At 47.5% G+C, this 19,502-nt stretch overlaps 1 protein-coding gene across 10 annotated transcripts in view; it reads right to left on the bottom strand.

Annotated features, from left to right (window-relative positions):
• The window catches only part of DLEC1 (DLEC1 cilia and flagella associated protein), a 76,192-nt gene that overhangs the window by 17,276 nt on the left and 39,414 nt on the right, over positions 1 to 19,502 (bottom strand). For all 10 annotated transcript variants that reach the window (XM_054552317.2, XM_054552319.2, XM_024244231.3 and 7 more), the window contains 11 exons: positions 18,851 to 18,987; positions 17,149 to 17,241; positions 12,648 to 12,738; positions 11,748 to 11,910; positions 10,435 to 10,627; positions 9,572 to 9,630; positions 8,781 to 8,949; positions 8,243 to 8,336; positions 7,881 to 8,011; positions 7,616 to 7,774; positions 5,070 to 5,209 (listed from right to left, as the gene is read on the bottom strand). In XM_054552317.2, coding sequence (XP_054408292.2) covers positions 5,070 to 5,209; positions 7,616 to 7,774; positions 7,881 to 8,011; positions 8,243 to 8,336; positions 8,781 to 8,949; positions 9,572 to 9,630; positions 10,435 to 10,627; positions 11,748 to 11,910; positions 12,648 to 12,738; positions 17,149 to 17,241; positions 18,851 to 18,987 — 1,429 coding nt within the window. The remainder of the gene's footprint in view (positions 1 to 5,069; positions 5,210 to 7,615; positions 7,775 to 7,880; positions 8,012 to 8,242; positions 8,337 to 8,780; positions 8,950 to 9,571; positions 9,631 to 10,434; positions 10,628 to 11,747; positions 11,911 to 12,647; positions 12,739 to 17,148; positions 17,242 to 18,850; positions 18,988 to 19,502) is intronic.

Here is a 19,502-nt window from a genome sequence, read left to right on the forward strand (position 1 = left end):
ATATAACAATTATAAACATGTGTGTATCTAACAACAGCACCACAAAATACATGAAGCAAAAACTGACAGAATTGAAGGAGAGATCAACAATTCAACAATAATGGTTGGAGACTTCAACAGCCCATTTTTAATAATGGAAAAACAACTAACCAGAAGATAAACATTGAAATAGAAGATTTAAATAACATTATAAACCAAACAGAACAGGCAACACTCTACACAATAACAACAGAATACATTATTTTTCTCGAGTGCACAAGGAATATTCTCCAGAATAGCCCATAAAACAAGCCTCAATAAGTTTTAAAGGACTATAATTATATAAAGTGGGTTCTCCAACAACAATAGAATCAAATTAGAAATCAACAACAGAAAGAAATTTGTGAAACAAAATATGTGCAAATTAAATAACACATTAATAAACAAGTCAAAAAAGAAACCATAAGAAAAATTAGAAAATACTTTTATATCAATGAAAATGAAAACATGATATTTGAAAAGTTATAGGATGCAACTAAGGCAGTGGTTAGAGGAAAATTTATATTTGTAAATACAATTTTCTGTAAACAAACAAACAAAAAAGAAAGATTGCAAATCAAAAACCTCAGCTTTCACCTTAAGAAACTAGAAAGAGAAGAGAAAACTAAACCCAAAGCAAGTGGAAGGACAGAAATAATAAAGACTAGAAAGCAGAGATAAATGAAATAGAAAATAGAAAAACATTACAGAAAATCAACAAAAGCAAAAGCTGGTTCTTTTAAAATATCAACAACATTGATAAACCTTTAGCTAGACTAGACCAAGAAAAATTTGCTCGACTCAAATTAGAGAAATCAGGAATGAAAGTGGGGACATCACTACTGATCATACAGAAATAAAAATAATTATCAGAGAACACCACTAACAACTGTGTACCAACAAATTACATAACAGATAAAATGGACAAATTCCTAAATTCCTAGAGTGATGCAAACTACCAAAACTGAGTAAAAAAAAAAAAATCTTTTTTTTGTGGGGGTGGGGGTGTGGCATACAGAGTCTTGCTCTGTTGCCCAGGCTGGAGTGCAGTGGCACAATCTCGGCTCACTGCAGCCTCTGCCTCCCAGGTTCAAGCTATTCTCATGCCTCAGCCTCCCGAGTAGCTGGGATTACAGGCGTGCACCAAGACACCTGGCTAATTTTTGTATTTTTAGTAGAAATGGGGTTTCACCATGTTGGCTAGCCTGGTCTCGAAATCCTGACCTTAGGTGATCTGCCCACCTCAGCCTCCCAAAGTGCTGGGATTACAGGCATGAGCCACTGTGCCTGGCCAAGAAAAAAAAGTCTAAATTGACCTATATAAGAAATTCAGTTACAAACATACCTCATGTTATTATGCTCTGCTTTACTGTACTTCACAGATACTGTGATTTTTACAAATTGAAGGTTTGTGACAACACTGCATTGAGCAAGCCTATCAATGTCATTTTTCCAATTGCATGTCCTCATTTCATGTCTCCGTGTCATGTCTTGCAAACTTTTTTGTTATAGCTGTTATGGTAACCTGTGATTAGTGATCTTTGATGTTACTACTGTAATTGTTTTGGGGTGCCATAAATAGCAACCATATAAGACAATGGGCTCAACTGGTAAATGCTGTGTGCGTTTTGACTGCTCTACTTACTGGTCATTCCCGTCTCTCTCCCTCTCCTCAGGCCTCTGTATTTCTTGAGACACAACAATATTGAAATTAGACCAATAACCCTACAATAGCCTCTAAGTCTTCAAGTGAAAAGAAGAGTCGTACGTATCTCACTTTAAATCAAAATGATTAAGCTACAAATGATTAAGCTTAGTGAGGAAGGCACATTCAAAGCTGACAGAGGCAGAAAGCTAGCTTTGTGCCAAACAGACAAATGGTGAATGCAAAGAAATGTAATATCTAGCAAATGCCCTATTTGTGAAAATTTTGAAGTAAAAGATAATAAAGCAAATAAAATGTTATGTAAACAAGGAAAAGAAAATAGGAGAAAGAAAGAATGTGATCAGGTTAACTGATAAAACAGAGGAGAACAAAACTGCTGCTTGAAATCCCTGCACAGGTTACGTGCAATGCAATACTTAACAATGGAATGAGGGCATCAAAGGGCGGGGGAGCTCAGCAAAGCACTGCGGAAGATCGACTGGCTTAGCCAGGTCAGGGCTCCAGCCCCAGAGCTCAGAGCAACACATGGAAGAGTGGGCTGCCCCAGGCACAGAAGTCAAATATCACATGATCTCACTCAAGTGGGTGGTAAAAATGTGTACATATGGACATAGAGATTGGAATGATAGACAACGGAGACTCGGAAGGATGAGGGCGTAGGAGGGAAATGGGTGATGAAAAATTAGTTCATGAGTACAATGTACGCTATTTGGGTAATGGATACCCTAAAGCCCTGACTTGACCACTATATAATCTACGCACGTAACAAAATTGCACATGTACCCCATAAATTTGTACAAATAATAAAAATTAAAATTGAAAATTAAGAAAAAGACTGGGCTGCCACAGTATTTGCCCCCACTGAAGACTGTGGGTGTCATGCTGGAGAGAGGCCAGGGCAGAGCCTGCAGTAACACTGGACCTCTCAACTGTCACGAGGAAGAAACAACCAGAAAGATGCTATTCCTTCATTCTTATTTATGAATGAAGGCACAGATTGATTTGTGTAGCTGGCCAGTGTGAGTTTTCTCCACCGTTTGTTTAGGGCTGTTTTCCCCAAAGGTCCCTTTCTCTGACGGATTCAGGCTAGCTGTGTGCTCTGAGGGTGGTGACTCACATGTACTTCACCCCTTAGAATAGGGGTGCTCTCCACATCTACCCCCTTTTACTCAGAAGAATCTTACACCACCAGCTCCTTATGCAAATCAGCTTCCTCCTCCATTCAAAAACAGGACTGGACAGGTAAAGATTACTAGAAGCAGAAGAAAACTCAAAAAGTAAAGGAGAAGAACTCCAGCATCTGGGAAAACAGAAATTCCTTTTCTTGGGGGAATCTGAGAGGCTGCTGCATTGATAAGACTATAACAGATTACTATAGAAAAGGAAAGACGCAAGAACAACAAAGCTTGAAATTTCAAAACATGATTGCCTCTTCTAGAGATAGATCCTCCCTGTCACCCAGCCGGGGAAGGGGCGGGTACATGACCCACACAAGAGCAATCAGGGCCTATCTCTGGAAAGAGCCAGATTCGCTTTCAGAGGTTGTTAAGGTGGGAGTGTGTGAGCCTGGAGCTTTAAGTGGCCTCTCCCCAAGGGTGAGTGCGAAGGGCCCTTGTCAGTAGCGGAGAGAAAGGCCCACAAAAAAAAAAAGCAGCAGATGGGTTGGGGTTGGGATGGAGGTAGAGAAGGGGTAAATAGGGTAGAGAAAGAGAGAAAGCAGAAGACCAGACAAAGGGAAAAGAGTTGGGCCCTTGGATTCAGCAAAGTGGGAATGCCCAGTTACATGAACCAATGCTTCCTCTTTTTTGCCTAAGTTGATAATAATGTCTGTGTTTCTATCACCTGCTACTGTAAACATTCTGTTAATACAAGGTCCTTTCAGGAGAAAGAACAGAGACAGAAAAGGAAAGGAAATAAGTAAAGACTTAATAGAAAGCCCTTCCCCTGAGCTGCAGGCAGACTTAGCCTTCACATCTAATGCCCGCAAAGTGCCCTGAAGGACCGGTGCAAAGACTCATACCTAGACCTGTATTTGTTATCACAGGAGAGGACATTCGAACAACTGTCAGATGGTCAAGTATACAAAGTCCAACAACATTTGTCATGGTGAGAGTGTGGGGTAATGGCTAGTCTCACACACTGTAGACAGAAGTATAAAATGACACAGTCTTTTTGGAGGATAATTCAAGACTATCCATAGAGATTTAAATGAGCATTTAAATGTTTTTACAATGAAACACCAAATATACGCAAAAATGAGTATAAAACATATATACAGTTTAAAGATATATATAGTTTAACGAATAATAAAACAACATCTATGTACTACCTCCACACAACTTTAGAAACAAAATATTATCACCAGCCAGCTTAAGAAAATGAATATATATATATATATTCATTCACTGCAACCTCTGCCTCCAGGATTCAAGTGATTCTTCTGCCTCAGCCTCCTAAGTAGCTGGGACTACAGGCGAGCACCACCACACCCGGCTAATTTTTGTATTTTTAGTAGAGACGGGGTTTCACCATATTGGCCAGGCTGATCTCGAACTCCTGACCTCGTGATTTGCCTGCCTCAGCCTCCCAAAGTGCTGGGATTACAGGTGTGAGCCACCGTGCCCAGCAGGAAAATGAATATTTTATTTGAAAATAATTTGGGAAGGAGTGAGGAGAAGGAGATAGGGGATATGGATGAAACAGTTCTTGCAGTGAGTTGACAATTACTGAAGGGAGGAAAGAGTATGTGGGGGTTTATTATACTATTCTTTCTGTTTTTATATATGTGAGAAGTTTTCCATTAGAAAGAAAGAGAGAGAAGGAGGGAAGTGGGGGAGCGGAGGGAGAATGAAGAAGAAAAAAAAGGAATACTACTAATACCTTTGAAACCTCTAGCATGTTCCTCCAAGAATACAATGGTATGTGCTCATTTAAATATGTCACACTTTTTAAATGTCCATTCTCCTGTTGACAGACAGTGGTTTTTTCTAGTTTTTCCTGTAGGAACAATCCAGCCTGAGCATTCCAACATGAGCACACATCTCCCACTGTGCATGTATAAGGATTTCCCTGGGAGTATACTCAGAAGGGCAAACACTAGCTGATGCTAAAGTAGTTTTGAAAGTAGTTATGCTAATTTACATCTCTTTAATACACACACCCTAGAAAGATATATACATAATATTATCAGTGGATCATCTCTAGGGAATGGATTATGGGTCATTTTGAGTTTCTTTTCTGTAATCTACAAATTTTATAGAATACTAATTTTCTGGATTCAATAGTTTTAAATTCAGAACATCTCTAGATAAATATATAATATAGACAAATACATCACGAATATGCATAGAGTTTGTTGTAGTAGCTCTTCCCACGGCCCCCTTACCTCCAGGCCCCATTTTCCACCTCCAGCTCCAGGACGGTCTCCAGATGCTGGCAGCACAGGGCCTCCAAGGTGATGTCCACCCTGCACTCCCCCAGAGAGTGAAGCTGGCCACTCGAAGGCTCAATGTCGAAGGGAGACACCTACCCCGGAGAACACTCAGGAGGATGAGCACTGAGGACACTTGGAATTGCAGAGGAACTGGGGGCTGGCCATGCCCAACCAAGGTCACTCCTAAGCTGCCCCAGCTCTTCCAAGAGCCATCTGGGATCCAGAAACAGGCAAGCAGGTGGGGGACCACAGCCACAAGAGTCTCAGGATTAAGAGCATAGAAACTGAGTCTCCAAGTAAAGGAATACATAAGTCAGAGGGCCCCATGCCCTGGCCCAGATCTGAGAGACAGAAGGTGGAAGGAGGTGCTCCAGGGAAAATGGGGAGAGTTGGGGAGCCAGAGGAGAGCTGGTGAGCCAAACTAGGGGGGTGGCCCTCTGAACAGCTTCAACTGAGGAAAGCTACCAGGTCACTAGATTAGGGGAGGGGAGAGTCTGTTGTGGCCACAGATTTCTCCTTTGCACCCACGTGGTCTTTCCCCCACCCCCTCCTTCTGTCCCCTACTGCAGGCTCAGCCTCATTTACCTGCACCCCCCTCCGCCACGCCCCTGGTCTGCCCCTCCTCCCATGCCAGGCACACACACAAAGGGAGAGGGGAAGGGAAAGAGCAGGAAGAAAAGTGTCCCCATCTGGGGAGGGCTCTTTACATTCCATTCTTCCTGCCTTGACTGAGAAAGGACACTTGATCCTGTAAGGAAGGAGCCACTTTGCTTTATTTTGTCTTTGTTGCTTATGTGCATCTCCCTTGGAGCTCTGGAGCTCTGGGGGTGGCTGTAGTCTAGGATTGGGTTTCAGCAGCTCTGTGTCCCCTAATCTGAGACCATCTAACAAACCCCAAATCCCAACATTATTTTTGAGAGCTCAAAAGAATAGAGTGCAGAGAACTGTAGAGAGGGGATTATCTTACGATACTATAACATTGGCAGTTATTTCCATTATAAAACGTAGTTATTCTTCACAGTGGGAGAACACCACAGACTGGAAACTAGAGAAGAGGGATCAGATGTGATGCCGCTACCCATCAGCCGTATGACCCCGGGGAAGCCCTGCCCCTTCCCGTCTCTCCTCTATCAAATGAGGAGGCTGGCTGAGGTCTGTAAGCTTCTAACTGTGCTCTGGAAAATCCCAGGAAATCCCTGGAAGTGCAGGGGACTGGAATGTGAGGAGAAGCAGGATGGGGCAGAGGTGCCTAACAAGGGGGTCTCTGGGTGGCTGGAGCAGTCACAGTTTATTCTGTGTACTGGGCTTTTGCGTCAAGTTTCATTTGAAGAAAGGGTTCTCGGCTAAACATAACATGGACACTAACGATACTGATGCCACCCTGCCCCCAGCCCCATCCCAGCCCAAGCCCCAGCCTTAGTCTTTTGTGGTTTCAGGATCCATGGTGGGAGATCGATGAGCCCTGGGAAGGAAAGCATTGAACTCCAAGCCTGTGTAACAGGTACTTGGCAATGGCATTGGCAATTTGATGCACACTGTCATAACTTCTAGGTTTCAGAGTGCCCAGCTACAGGCCATCAGGTAAAGGAGCGAGGCCTCCGTGGAATGGAAAGGAAAGTCCACTTTCCTGGAGAAAGAGAATGCACACTAGCAAAATAAGGTATATGTGTGGCTTGGATTGTCTTCCCTGGGCTCCTTAATACAGAAGGAAAAGTGTGTGGTGTTCTGACTTGCAGGGCAAGTGGGCAAGCAGGATGGGGACCTCGGTGGGAAGCAGCCAGAAGGAGAGTGTGGTCACCAAACAGACATGGCCAGGGTCTCACATGTGCAGTCCACCAGGGAGCTGCAGCCATGCCGTGGTGAAGGGGCGGTGATGTACGACTCATTGCGGGCACTTTGCGAGTAGCTGGTGATTTTTGTGACTTTGTCTTGTTCCAGATCGCCCATTGCATTTAAATATGATTATGATAATACTTAGCTGCTTTTTTTCCTACTTTTATAGTGAAAAGAAAAGTGCTATTTGAGTGGAAATAAATCTTGAATTTTCTTTTTGGAGCCTTGGGTTTGGGCTGCCAGCCTGTGACCAGATGCCATCTGGTAGCAGATCCCTGGGAGGATCCGAACCTTCCAGAGAGTGGGGAGGAGGTGGGAATGTGGCTGGAGCAGCAGCAGCCTTGGAGGCTTCCTGCCCAACCTAGCTGCCCATCTCTTCCTGCCTCAGGCGGCTCTGAGGGAGAAACCCACGCCCTATTTCTGAATCCCATGGTAGCAAAAGGCACAGGAAATGCTGATGGGGGATTACATTTGGCTGTAGAGAGGAACTGAGCTGCCTCAGCGATGGGGAGAACCGGAGGCACCGCCAGGCCGAAGTCACCAGGCAGGCTTTTCCTCCACCAGCCTGGAAGCTCTGCTCTAAACACACCAGGGCAAGTTTCACCAGGGCAAGCTAAACGGGCTCATTGTGGGGGCACCAGAGGAACCAGCAGTGCCCGACTTACATCCTCAGGCCTTTCTTGGAGGCAGACTGGGCTCTCCTTCATGCGCCATGTGGCTGGGAGCTGGCTGACATTCCGTATCTGGATGGAGTTTGTGGCTTTCTGCCCCAGGCGGAGCAGACCAAACTGAAGGGCTGAGACGTTGATGATGAGGGCAGGACCCTGAGACACCCAGAGGGCCTGTCACTCGGCCACCTGGGGATGGCTCTGTGTCCCAGCCCTGCCACCTCTCTGGGCCCACCCCACTGCCCAGCTCCACCTGCAGCACCTTAAAGACTGCCTCAATGTGTAACACCACTGGCGAGGGCGAGTCTTCAATTTCACACAGCAGGTCCTGGCTTGTGGGGCCAGGGACACCCCCAGTAAAGTTCAACTCAAAATCCCCAACCTCACTGGGCTCTGAGAAGAGAGGGAAAGGGAGAGGTGGAGAGGAGAAGCAGAGGCAGTTTCCTCCTATGATTGGGCCCAGACATCTGGCTTGCACAGACTTCTCATCTCCCTCACATCCCAGGCCTCAGCCAGAGCAGTCACAGGACACCAAGAGCCCTGCACAAGCCCCTTTAACTCTGAAGATTTCTTCCTGAGCCAGCCCCAGGCAGGTCACAACCCCTCCTGCAGTCCCCGAGGTACCTATGACCCCCGTGCCGGGCTCCACTTCAATGATGTGGCAGTCGCTGATCTTCCCCCACAGGTATCTGATGGGTGACTTGCTGTTGTTCCACATCTGAAAGACACCCGAGACCAGGCTGCCCATTTACTGCCCCTTCATGTCAATTCTGTACCTGCTGAAGGACTGTAGGATTGTGGGCTTGTAAAGAGTCCATATGACACTTCCCGGCTAATTCCTGGCCACCCAAAGCCATGGGCCTCCCAACCCAAAAGCACCCTCCCTCCACATTGCAGTGCATGTGGCTGACATACTCTGCCAAGGACGGGAATAGGTTCCATAGCCCTAACTTTCAGAGGATTCTGGGGGGCTGATAAAAGAAGACAGCCATGCCCGGCCTGTGCATCTGTGCAAGTCAAGTTGGTTTCAAAGCCCTGGGAACAGCCTCAGCCTCCATGCAGTGGCTGCTACCATCTGCCCCTCCTGCTACATCCTCCCTACACTCGCACCCATGTCAACACTGCCTCAGCCAGCCTCGGCAGGGGAGGGACAACGACCTACCTTAAAAGCCTTCTTCACATTTATCCCAATGTAGTTCTCCCCTGGGATGATGAGGGCATATGGCTCTAAGAGAACCTGGAAAGGTTCTACTGAGCCTTTCACCTCAATTTCCAGGACGATTACATCATCCACAGAGTAGGAGGAGTGCCCCAGGCTCTCTGCTTCTGAACTAAACACAAACCCACCGTTAGCTAGGAGCCGGCACACCTGGAAGCACGTCCTAGCGTGTCCCTACCTCTGTCCCACGTTTGGCCTTGTGAAAAGAAAACACTGCCTAACCCACAGCTCCTGAGCCCCCTAAATCAGAGGCATTAGCCAGTGCCTGAAAGGTGATGAGCACCGATGGCTGTGACAGTGGTTTAGCCTAAGGACTGGGACAGGGGCACTGCCCTGCTGCCTCCAGGGACCACTCTGCAGCCCTCCAGCCTGGGATCTCTGCACCGGGCTGCCTGGAGCCCCAGCCTGAAGGTTTACACCGTGGGGGCAAAGCCTTCCCTCCGCACTCACCACCACCGAGGGCCCCCCAGTTTGGCTCTCCAAGAGCAGCAATGGGCCTGGGGTGCAGCTCCAAAGTTGCTGGGGTGGCCTCATAGTGAGTTTAGCAAGCTTAGTGTGCTCAGCCCACTGCAGGGCTGGGTTGCCAGGGCAAGGCAAAAAAATGCTCCCACTCCCCAAAGCCTGCGGGGGCCAGGCTGCCCACTTCCCCTCACTTGATACCTTCCCCAGGAGAACCCCCAAGGTGGGGGAAGGCCCAGCTGCCCACTTCTCATCCAGGGCCCAGTTTCTCTCACCTTACAGGCTCTGGGACTTCCTCTAGCACCATCTGGAGCACACTGTGAAAATCCCTCAGCTGCAAGGCAAACACAGTGACCTGAAAACACCACTGCGTTCCAGCAGGTTGTCCTGGAGAAGGCTGGGGCATGGCGGGAATTCTTCCTCCCCTTAGCCTAGCCACCAGAAGGACCTTCTGAAAACCCAGGGATGCTTCCCTGCTGCCTCCTCCCCTTCTTAGGAAAAGTGAAGTTGCTTCCAGAACATAAGCCAGGACTCAGGGGCCTGTCTCAGCTGGGCCTGGGGGCAAGAAGCAAAGGAAAGGCCTTCCTGATGCTGACAAAGCCCCTCAACATGTCTGAAGCACCACACCCTCCCAGGACAGACAACGAGGCAGCTGGATGCTGGGACCAGAGGCAGGATCACTCATCTCAGCCCCAAACCCACTAACAATGGCCCCGGAGCATCCTTTTCATGCCCAGCTCGAATTCCCTTCTAGCCTAACCGTGGCCCACAGGTTAGCGCTGTGCTAACCTGGCCCTCAGGTCCCTGCACCTCACTCTCTCTAGGGGCTGCTGTGGTAGGGGTGGGGATGGTAATGTTTTTTTGCCATAGTAGACATGTGGGAGACACCCAGAGCTGAGGAAGCCGGCCAAGGGTCTTGCTGCAGACGGGTTGAGTCTGGGATCAAGACCAGACAAAATGAGCTGCTTCGCCCCGCACACCAGGTGTGTACTCCAACCCAACTCAGCCAAGTGCTGGCCTGGGCAGGATGGCACCTCGGTGGGCCCAGCTGTGGCTTCAGTGTGATTAAAGAACACAGGTGGGGGGTCTAAATACATGATCCAACCATGTGTGGCTACTGAGATGACACCATCTGAACCTCATGAGGAGAAAAGCTCAGGATGAACTCGTGGTCTGTGTGGGGGCTGAGAACCCCCTTTCTGGGCATGATGGAGAAGGCGGTCTCCTTGTCAGGGTGGCACTTGATGCTGTCCATGCTGAAGGTTTCTCCAGGCATGAGGGGCTGCAGGTTGGGCTTCATGATCTGCCAGTAGAAGGCCAGCTCCACGTGCCTGTGGGGGCAACGCATCCAAGGCCATGTCCCAGTTCTGCTGGGACCAGGTCCCTCCACCCCATGCCTCCCTGCCCTGCTCCAAGAGGGAGCAGGAAAGGACCTAGGAACAGGAAGACACCAGGTCAGCCTTCACACCCTTCCAATGGAGGAGCCTAGGCGGGGGGACCTGGGTGAGGGACAGCAGGTGGGAGAGGGAGTCTAAGACAGAGACTATGTAAGAGAGCTCCTCGCTTCCCAGCCATGGCAGCTGGAGGTTGGACCTACCATGAATCAGTGGACATGGTAAGTCAGGAACTCATGCTCCAATCATTAAAGTGGAGGAGGCTATGCATCACCCCCCAATATTGGGAAGATCTTCTGCAGTGTCTCTCACCACATGAGTTTCCAAGGTTTGCCACATCAACCCCATCCCTGCCCTCTGCCTTTCCTGTTATGGGCTCCCAGGACAGCTGTGTCCAGAAAGATATGTGCCTACTGGCTGCCAACAGGAACAGTGGCAACTCCATAGCATAGGAGAAGCAGGACTTGCAGCTATCCTGGGGGAGGGGTAACAGAGTCCTGTGTAATGTCTGGGGTCCCCAGGGCAGCCCTGGTTGGGAGGCTCCCTGAGATTTGTCCTGGTGTCATGGTGGTGCTCAGAGGCAGGTCAGGAAATAAATGGCAAGGAGAATGAAACCCACAGACTATAGTCTGTCTGACCCTGGGACTTGGATGGCTTCCCCTACACAGGCATGGTATGTCCTCTCTGGAAAGCTGGGGCTGGCTAGGGATGGTCCAGGATGACTTGGGGCAGCACTATCTAACATAACTTCCTGAAGGGACGGAGATCTTACAGATCTGCACTGTCCAATATGACAGCCACTAGCTACATGTGGCTGATGCCACTGAGGAAGTGAACTCTTAATTTAATTTTAATTGATTTAAATTTAAGTAGCCAAGAGTGGCTACTGGTTTCCATGATAGACTGGGTCAATCTGGATCCCTCAATTGAATCTGGATATCCATTCTGTGCCCAGTCTTCCCCAGGCCCTTGGAAGGACCTCCTGTCTCACTGGGACTCAGGGCCAGGTAAGCAAGGAGAAGGGTTGGGTATTGGGGCACACACAGGGGTTACCCACGTAGCATTTCTAATAATCAGCTGCTTCCTAGCCGTGGACCGAAGGTTTTCAGGCTCAAATCGTATGAAGTGCTGGGCTGTTAAGTCTGTGAGCTCTCCAGGGTCTGGTTGGCTTTTTTCACCAGAAATATAGATCAGATCCAAAGCAATCAGCTGCCCAATTCCTGCCAAAGTAGGGTAAGTGAAGTCAGTGAAGGCTCACTAGGGCTGAAATCAGGCCAAGGCTGCTGCAGGACCCATGCCGCCATCCACATGCAGCTGGCCTTGACCATGATTCCTGCAAGCTCACACTGGAGGGAAAAGGGGGATATCCGCACACAGGTTAATGTTCTCACATCTTTGAAGACCAAAAGGAGGTGATTTTGAGAACCTAGCATATAGCAGGCACTCAATTAAGGAGGAAGGGAGAGAAGAAGGGAGAAAAGAAGGGAGGGAAGGAGGAAAAGAGGGAAGGAAGGAGGGAGGGAGGGAGGGAGGGAGGAAGGGAGGGAGGGGCGGCCAGGGGCATCTTGTCACGATTCCTAGGATGCCTCTTCTAACTCTACAGAAATCTAGAGGTGGCTCTGGCTGTTTATGTGTGAGCCACTGGCAATTCCCCAAAGGAGATCAAAGTGAGTTTCAAAATGAAACAATGAAAGATTTCACCCCAGGTTTCCATCAGTCTCTTGCTAGAAGGCTCCTTGGACTGTCTTGGAGGCCACACTGGCTTGGGTCTCCAAAGTCAGACCAGAGCAATGGGCCTGAAACTAGACTCTGGCACCTGGAGGCTGCAGCATTCTTAATGTGCGCTCCTGACACACAGAGGGAACAGGTAGGCTGCTGCTAATGCTAGTGCGGTCAGTGGCCCCTGGAGCTGGGGCAGCCTCTCCAGCCCTGCCCCTGGGAGTACACTCAAGCCCACCTATGGTCACCAGCTCCTTTATCTGGCAGTTGTCGCACATGATGATGAAGGTCTGCTCTGCCTTTCCTGGGCTCTTTGGGGAAAACAAGACCTGGGGGAGAGAAGGGTTGTTCCGTTACCTCCCATTAAAGGGCTTCCACCCTCCCCGCCTCCCACCCTCCTCCTCTCAGACACACACCCCTTTCTTTGCTCTTCACTCTCTGTTCCCCTCCCTGCCACCTCCCACCTTACTCCTAAGGCCAAGTGTTTTACCCTAGCTCCACCCCAGAGAAAAGCAGGGAGCAAGCTGAAAGGATATGAAGATAAAGTTCACAGAGACCAAAATACAAATGGCCCTTAAATGAATGACAACACACACCCTCATTCATAATAAGAGAAATGTCAATGAAAACCATCCAGAAGAACGGCTTTTTACCACTCATACTGGCAAAGAGCAGAAGGTGAGCTGTCATAAATGCAATGATTTGTTTTTTATTTTTTTCCCCAATTCCCCCAACCCCCAGCCCCAGTAATCACCATTCTACTCTCTGCTTTTATGAGTTCAATTATTTAAGGTCCAACATATAGGTGCAATCATGTAGTATTTGTCTTTCTGTGCTTGGCTTAACATAATGTCCTCCAGACTTATCCATGTTGTCGCAAACGACAGGATTTCCTTCTTTTGCAAGGCTGTTATTCCATTGTGTACATATACCTCATTTTCTTTATCCTCTATCAATAGACACTTAGGGTGATTCCATAGCTTGCCTATTGTGAATGATACAATGAACATAAAGAGTGCGGATATCTTTTAAATGGTATCTTTTGAGCCCAGGAGTTAGAGGCTGCAGTGAGCAATGATCACATCACTGTACTCCAGCCAGATTTCATTTGTATATATACCTAGTAGTAGGACTGCTGAATCATATGGTAGTTCCATTTTTAATTTTTTGAAGGAACTCCATATTATTTTCCGTAACGGCTGTACTAATTTACATTCCCATCAACAGTGGGCAAGGATTCCCTTTTCTCCACATCCTCGCCAACACTTACCTTTCATCTTTCTGATAATAGCCATTCTAACGGGTGTCAGGTGGGAGCTCACTGTGGTTTTAATTTGCATTTCCCTGATGATTAATGATGTTGAGAATGTTTTCATATACTCATTGACCATTTATATGTCTTCTTTTGAGGAATGTCTATTTGGTCTTTGGCCCATTAAAAAAAGCAGGTTGTTTTCTTGCTATTGCATTAAGTTCCTTATATATTTTGGGAGTTAACCCCTCCTCAGATGTGATAGTATTTTCTCCCATTTCACAGATTGTCTCTTCACTCTGTTGCTTGTTTCCTTTGCTGTGTAGAAGCTTTTTCGTTTGAGGTAATCCGATTTGTCTATTCATGTTTGTTTTTTTGTTTGTTCATTTGTTTGTTTTGTTTTTTGAGACAGGGTCTTGCTCTGTCACCCAGGCTGGAGTGCAGTGGTGTGATCATTTCTCACTGCAACCTCTAACACCTGAGCTCAAGTGATCCTCCCACTTCAGCTCCCAAGTAGCTGAGACCACAGGTGCATGCCACCACACCCGGCTAGTTTTTAAAATTTTTTATGGAGATGGGGTCTCCTTATGTTGCCCAGACTGGTCTCAAACTCCTGGGCTCAAGAAATCCTCCCACCTCAGCCTCCCAAAGTGCTGAGCCACCGCACCTGGCCCCTATTTTCACTTTTGTTGCCAGTGCTTTTGAGATCATATACAAAAAATCATTGCCCAGACCAATGTCATACAGATTTCCCCCATTTTCTTCTAGTAGTTTTACATTTTCAAGTCTTATATTTAAATCTTTAATCCATTTTATTAATAAGTTAATTTTTGTATATGGTGAGAGACACAGGTCTAGTTTCATTCTGTTAAATGCAATGATACTTTGTCTTGATTTTGTTCAAAATAATCTAGAAGAGCAGGGTGGGGATTGTCTGAGGGAAATGGAGGGGTATAGATGTAATAAGATTGGCCAAGAGTTGATAATTGTTGAAGATGAGTAATGAATACATGGATGATCATTATTCTCTCTGTTTTTGTATATGTTTTTATATACAATGTCCATGAGCAGTTTCTAAGTTTTATAATATACTGTATTGGCAAAGGTGTAAAGAAACAGACACCCTTACATGTTGCTGTTGAAAGTATAAATCGGTACAATCCGCATGGTAAGGATTTTGGCAACATGCATTACAATTATGAGGACACAAAGCCCTGGATCAGCAAATCTACTTCAAGGACTGTATCCTGTGGGTAGACTCATCCTTGGACAGAGTGATGTATGTATAATTTATACATAATTTGTAGCCAGAGATCAGAAAAAAATCTTCAGGTCAATCAGCAGGAGACTGCTGAACTAAATTATGGTCCATTCACACAGTAGGATACTATGCAGTTATTAAAACATATGAGAATGATCTCTAAGATATAGAGTTAAGTAGAAAACACAAGGCAAAGAACAGAGTATAGAGTGGGCAACTTTGTGTGTGAAGAAAAAAATGGGGGTAAAAACATGTGCAGTTGCTTATTTGGGCATAGACTATCTCTGGAAGGGCATTCAGAAAACTGGCCAGGTGTGGCCTCTGGATGGCTGAGGAACTGGGGTGAAAGGGAGCATTTCACTGTTTACCTGTTTGCATCTTTTGAATGTTTTATTTTTATTTATTTATTTTTAGAGACAGGGTTTCACTCTGTTGCCCAGGCTAGAGTACAGTGGCTCAATCACAGTTCACTGTAAACTCAAACTCCTGGCCTCAAGTGATCCTCCTATCTTGACCTCCCAAAGTGTTGAGATTATAGGTGTGAGCCACTACACCTGGCTCTTTTGAATTTATTTTTTACTTTAAAAATTGTCTATACAGACAGTATATCACTATGTTGCCCAGGCTGGTCTTTAACTCCTAGACTCAGCAGTTCTCTTGCTTTAGCCTCCCAAAGTGCTAGAAAGCACAGACCTGAGCCACTGCACCCAGTCTCTCTTTTGAATTTTTAATCATGCAAATGTATTTCTTATTTGGAACTATGAATACATTTTGGAACAGACAAAACCCCAAACAATCAATAAACAAAATACGCAAGAAATGCCAAAGGGAAAGCCTCCCCCGGCTCCCTCATTGCTCCCCTAAGAGTCCTGCTGCTACCCTCTTCCTTTACTTGGAGATCCCAGGAGGACGGGATGAGGGGGATGTCCAGGGCAGAGCAGCTCCAATTCCTTAAAGCTTCGATGAGCCTGTGACAAGGCCTGGACTACACCAAGAGAACAGGGAACCTGGCCAGTGTATGGGCCTTGTAGACCCAACCTGTCCCTCAGCAGTAGATGAGGCCTGACAAAGCCCCTGAACTGGCTCAGTCTCAATCCCAAGAACTAGTTTCTCATCAGGGATCAGATCAGCAGGGACATGAATAAGAGAGCCACATCCTAGGGCTGTAGAACCTACTGGGCGCTTGAAACTAGAAAGCTGCCGATAAGAGGAAGCCCTTCCTGACAGCATGGCAGAGTCGCTGTGGCAGTTGAACTCCAACTTGGCTGCACACCAGCATTCCCTGGGGGACTTTAGAAGTCCGGCACCCAGGCCACAGCCCAGTCTAGTGAACTCAGAACCTCAGGGGTAGGGCCTTGGTGTTGTTTCCAGGTCTCTCAGGTGATTGCAATGTGCAGCTGAGTTTAAGAACTAATAAGGGCTGCTGGATCTCACTACCTGGTGATATGGCACAGGCCAAATCCACCCCCCAGAAGCCAGACGGTTTTTGCTCCTGAATGTCAGGGGCCTCCCTCAGCAGGCTAGTGTGAAAGGCCAAGCATGTCTGTGGCAGCCCACATCCAGTCACATGAAGTGGAGTCAGACTCCTAGACCAGGAGTCGGGGAGGGTGGCAGTGTGCTGCAACAGGGACAGGAAGTATCATCATTTCTCACGGGCACCTCTGGGGACCAGCAAGCAGGTGTGATCAGCTGAAGGGGGCAGCAAAAGGGGCCAGTTAGGAAAGGAGACGCCCACAGCCAGGGGCAGACCGCCGAGAGCTTCTGCAGAGGTTCAGGATGAGGCGTAACGGAGGTGGGCTTTACTGACTATACAAACTGAGGATGAAGCAGGAAAGTGAGAACAAAGCCACAATAACCGCAATAATCAGGTACCAGATGATAGAGGGGCCTGGGGGAGGGAAGACCCAAGAGAGACTGAAGAACCAAGGGAAGATCTTGGAGGCAGCTTGGACATTGGTGCAGGTGGCTCCCAGACTAAAGGTGTGGACTAGCGAGGCTCAGGTTTGTGATGGGATGCTAGGGCTATCTGCATTTGCTTTGTGAAAATGCTCGTAAGACAGTCAAATGACATCTGACATCACCCTACAGAATGCAAGAATATGCGTCTACCCAGAAGTCACTAAGGCTGGGATATGGGATGGGACTGAACACTTGAGTCATGAAAACAGAGACAAATGCAAGCATGCAAGCAGTTGAGGAAATATATGCCAATGTCTGATTACCTACCTCCACTAATATAGCATGTCCCGGGGCCAGCTCAAACACCGAAGGCAGGATTCCAAAAGGAGGTTGTTCAACAAAGCCGACGGTTGCAATGGCCTTAAAGAAAAGCAGATTACCCAACAGTGTGGAAGAAATTGTAAAAGCCAATATTCAGATTGCAAACTTCTCTCCTTCAAACATCCATTTTGCAATGTGAAGGAACTTAAGGATCATCCAGTCACATGGTAATGAAGAAACTGAGGCTTATTCATTCAGCAGGCATTTACTCAGCCATCACCAGGTACCAGGTGAGGTTCTGAAGGTTAAGGAGAGTAAGTCTTAGAACATCTGTGAAGAGCTGACTACTGGCAGGAGGTACAAGGAACACCATCACCAAGTGATTGGGACACAAAGTGACAGGCGTGTGAAAAGGTCTCACTCAGGAGGTGAGCTGAGTGGGCCCTCCCCTGGGCTCCCAAAGCACATTGTCCTTCCCCTACAGTAACACCCAGTGTCACAGGTGCTAGCATATGTGTCTGCCTCCAACACTGACCCACCCCGGGCTACAAGCTCCTGAGTCACGAGAGTCGCAGCCCCAGTGCCTACACAAGAAGTCACTTAGCGTGCCAGGGACACAAACCCATGCCTACAAGACCCTGGTCAGTAACAGAAATGAGTGAAATGTCTTTCTTGGAACATCTTGAAATGTCGTCGTCTAGTTGTATCCCTTGTTTTCTGGGTACAAATAAATATCTTTGCTGTGAGAAAAATAATGGTGTGAGCATGCTAATGGATGGTGTCAGTGCTGATGGATGGTGTGAGCATGCTGATGGATGGTGTCAGTGCTGGGATGCTCTTGGGACTGGTGGAGCTGGGCACTCAGGACAAGGTAAACAGGGCCTGCGCCCAGCCCTGGCCAACAGGCTCACAGTGAATCCTGGCCCCGGCCTGCATATCTTCCAGTTTTTCAAAGGACTGGAAATGTAGAACTTTATGTAAAATCTCCTTTTTTTTTTTTTTTTTTGAGACGGTGTCTCACTCTGTCGCTGTCGCCCAGGCTGGAGTGTAGTGGTGCGATCTCGGCTCACTGCAACCTCTACCTCCCGGGTTCAAGTGATTCTACTTCCTCAGCCTCCTGAGTAGCTGGGACTACAGGCACGTGCCACCACACCCGGCTAATTTTTTATTTTTAGTAGAGACGGTGTTTCATCATATTGGCCAGGCTGGTCTCAAACCCCTGACCTCAGATAATCTGCCCGCCTCGGCCTCCCAAAGTGCTGGGATTACATGTGTGAGCCACCGCGCCCAGCCAAATCTCCTTATTTTTAAATGTTGGCTCAAAAAATGTTAAGTGCTGTGCCAAATAAATACCAGCAGAATTTGGCCAAAGAGCAGCCAATTTGTAACCTCTGAACTATTCAGTCATTTGCTACAAAAAGAAGGACTGAATGAGTGAATGCAGTCACATTTGAGCCAGGGCTTGAAGGATAAGAGAGGTGATATCGCTTGCCCAGCATGGTACAGGTATTAGTGACATAACCAGAATTACAACACTGGTCCCCTTATACATCCATTCTCATTCGGGTTGTGGCAGTTGCATAGAGAGTTTACAACACTGTGCGTTCTATGTGTTTCCAATCATAGGTATACTCCAGCAAGTTCCCCTGGGGGTTATTTCCTTTGATGGATTTGTAATTTTTCCAGTTAGCAACCTGTGATCACTCACCTTGAAACTTAGTGGTGGCCAGCTTGTTTTGGGCATAATGCAGAACCTGCCAACACTGAAACCCACATTTTTGCAGATGAATCTGGTCATCTTGACTCCCCCAATGAGGCAGTAACCACAGTCCAACACCGGTGACACTGTAGCCACAGGAGAACATGTGCAAGAGAAACAACAGGTCACTCTTAATAGGCCCTACTGTCATGCTTCTCCTGAGGTATAGCCAGAGATCAGGACAGCTGGTCCCAGCCCAGCACCCTATGCAGACAGGATGAGTGGGGACATGTCCTGACCCTGCACCCACTTGGGCTCTGCCCAGGCTGCTGCTGGCCACATGGCAATAGTGCCATGGGACTCTATTCACTCCTGGCTAGAGCAGCAGAAGTCAGTGCCCATTGTGGATTCATCCTCAGCCAAGGACCCAGCATGGTCCTTGGGGGCTATGGCAAAAGTAAGGGGGATCACGGTCCCAAATTCCAGCCTATGCCCAGCTGTAGAAGCTTGTCGCTGAGGGAGCCCAGCTGAAGCCAGCTTTGCTAAGGACTCCTACCCCCACAGCCACAAGGACAATGACCTGTTAGGACTCCTCGGGGTGCACAGGCACTTCTTCCTTGCCCACTGTGGCACAGGTCCCCTCAGGGATGTTCATAAGCCA

Source organism: Pongo abelii, chromosome 2, assembly GCF_028885655.2.
Source record: "Pongo abelii isolate AG06213 chromosome 2, NHGRI_mPonAbe1-v2.0_pri, whole genome shotgun sequence".
NCBI classification, from domain to species: domain Eukaryota; kingdom Metazoa; phylum Chordata; class Mammalia; order Primates; family Hominidae; genus Pongo; species Pongo abelii.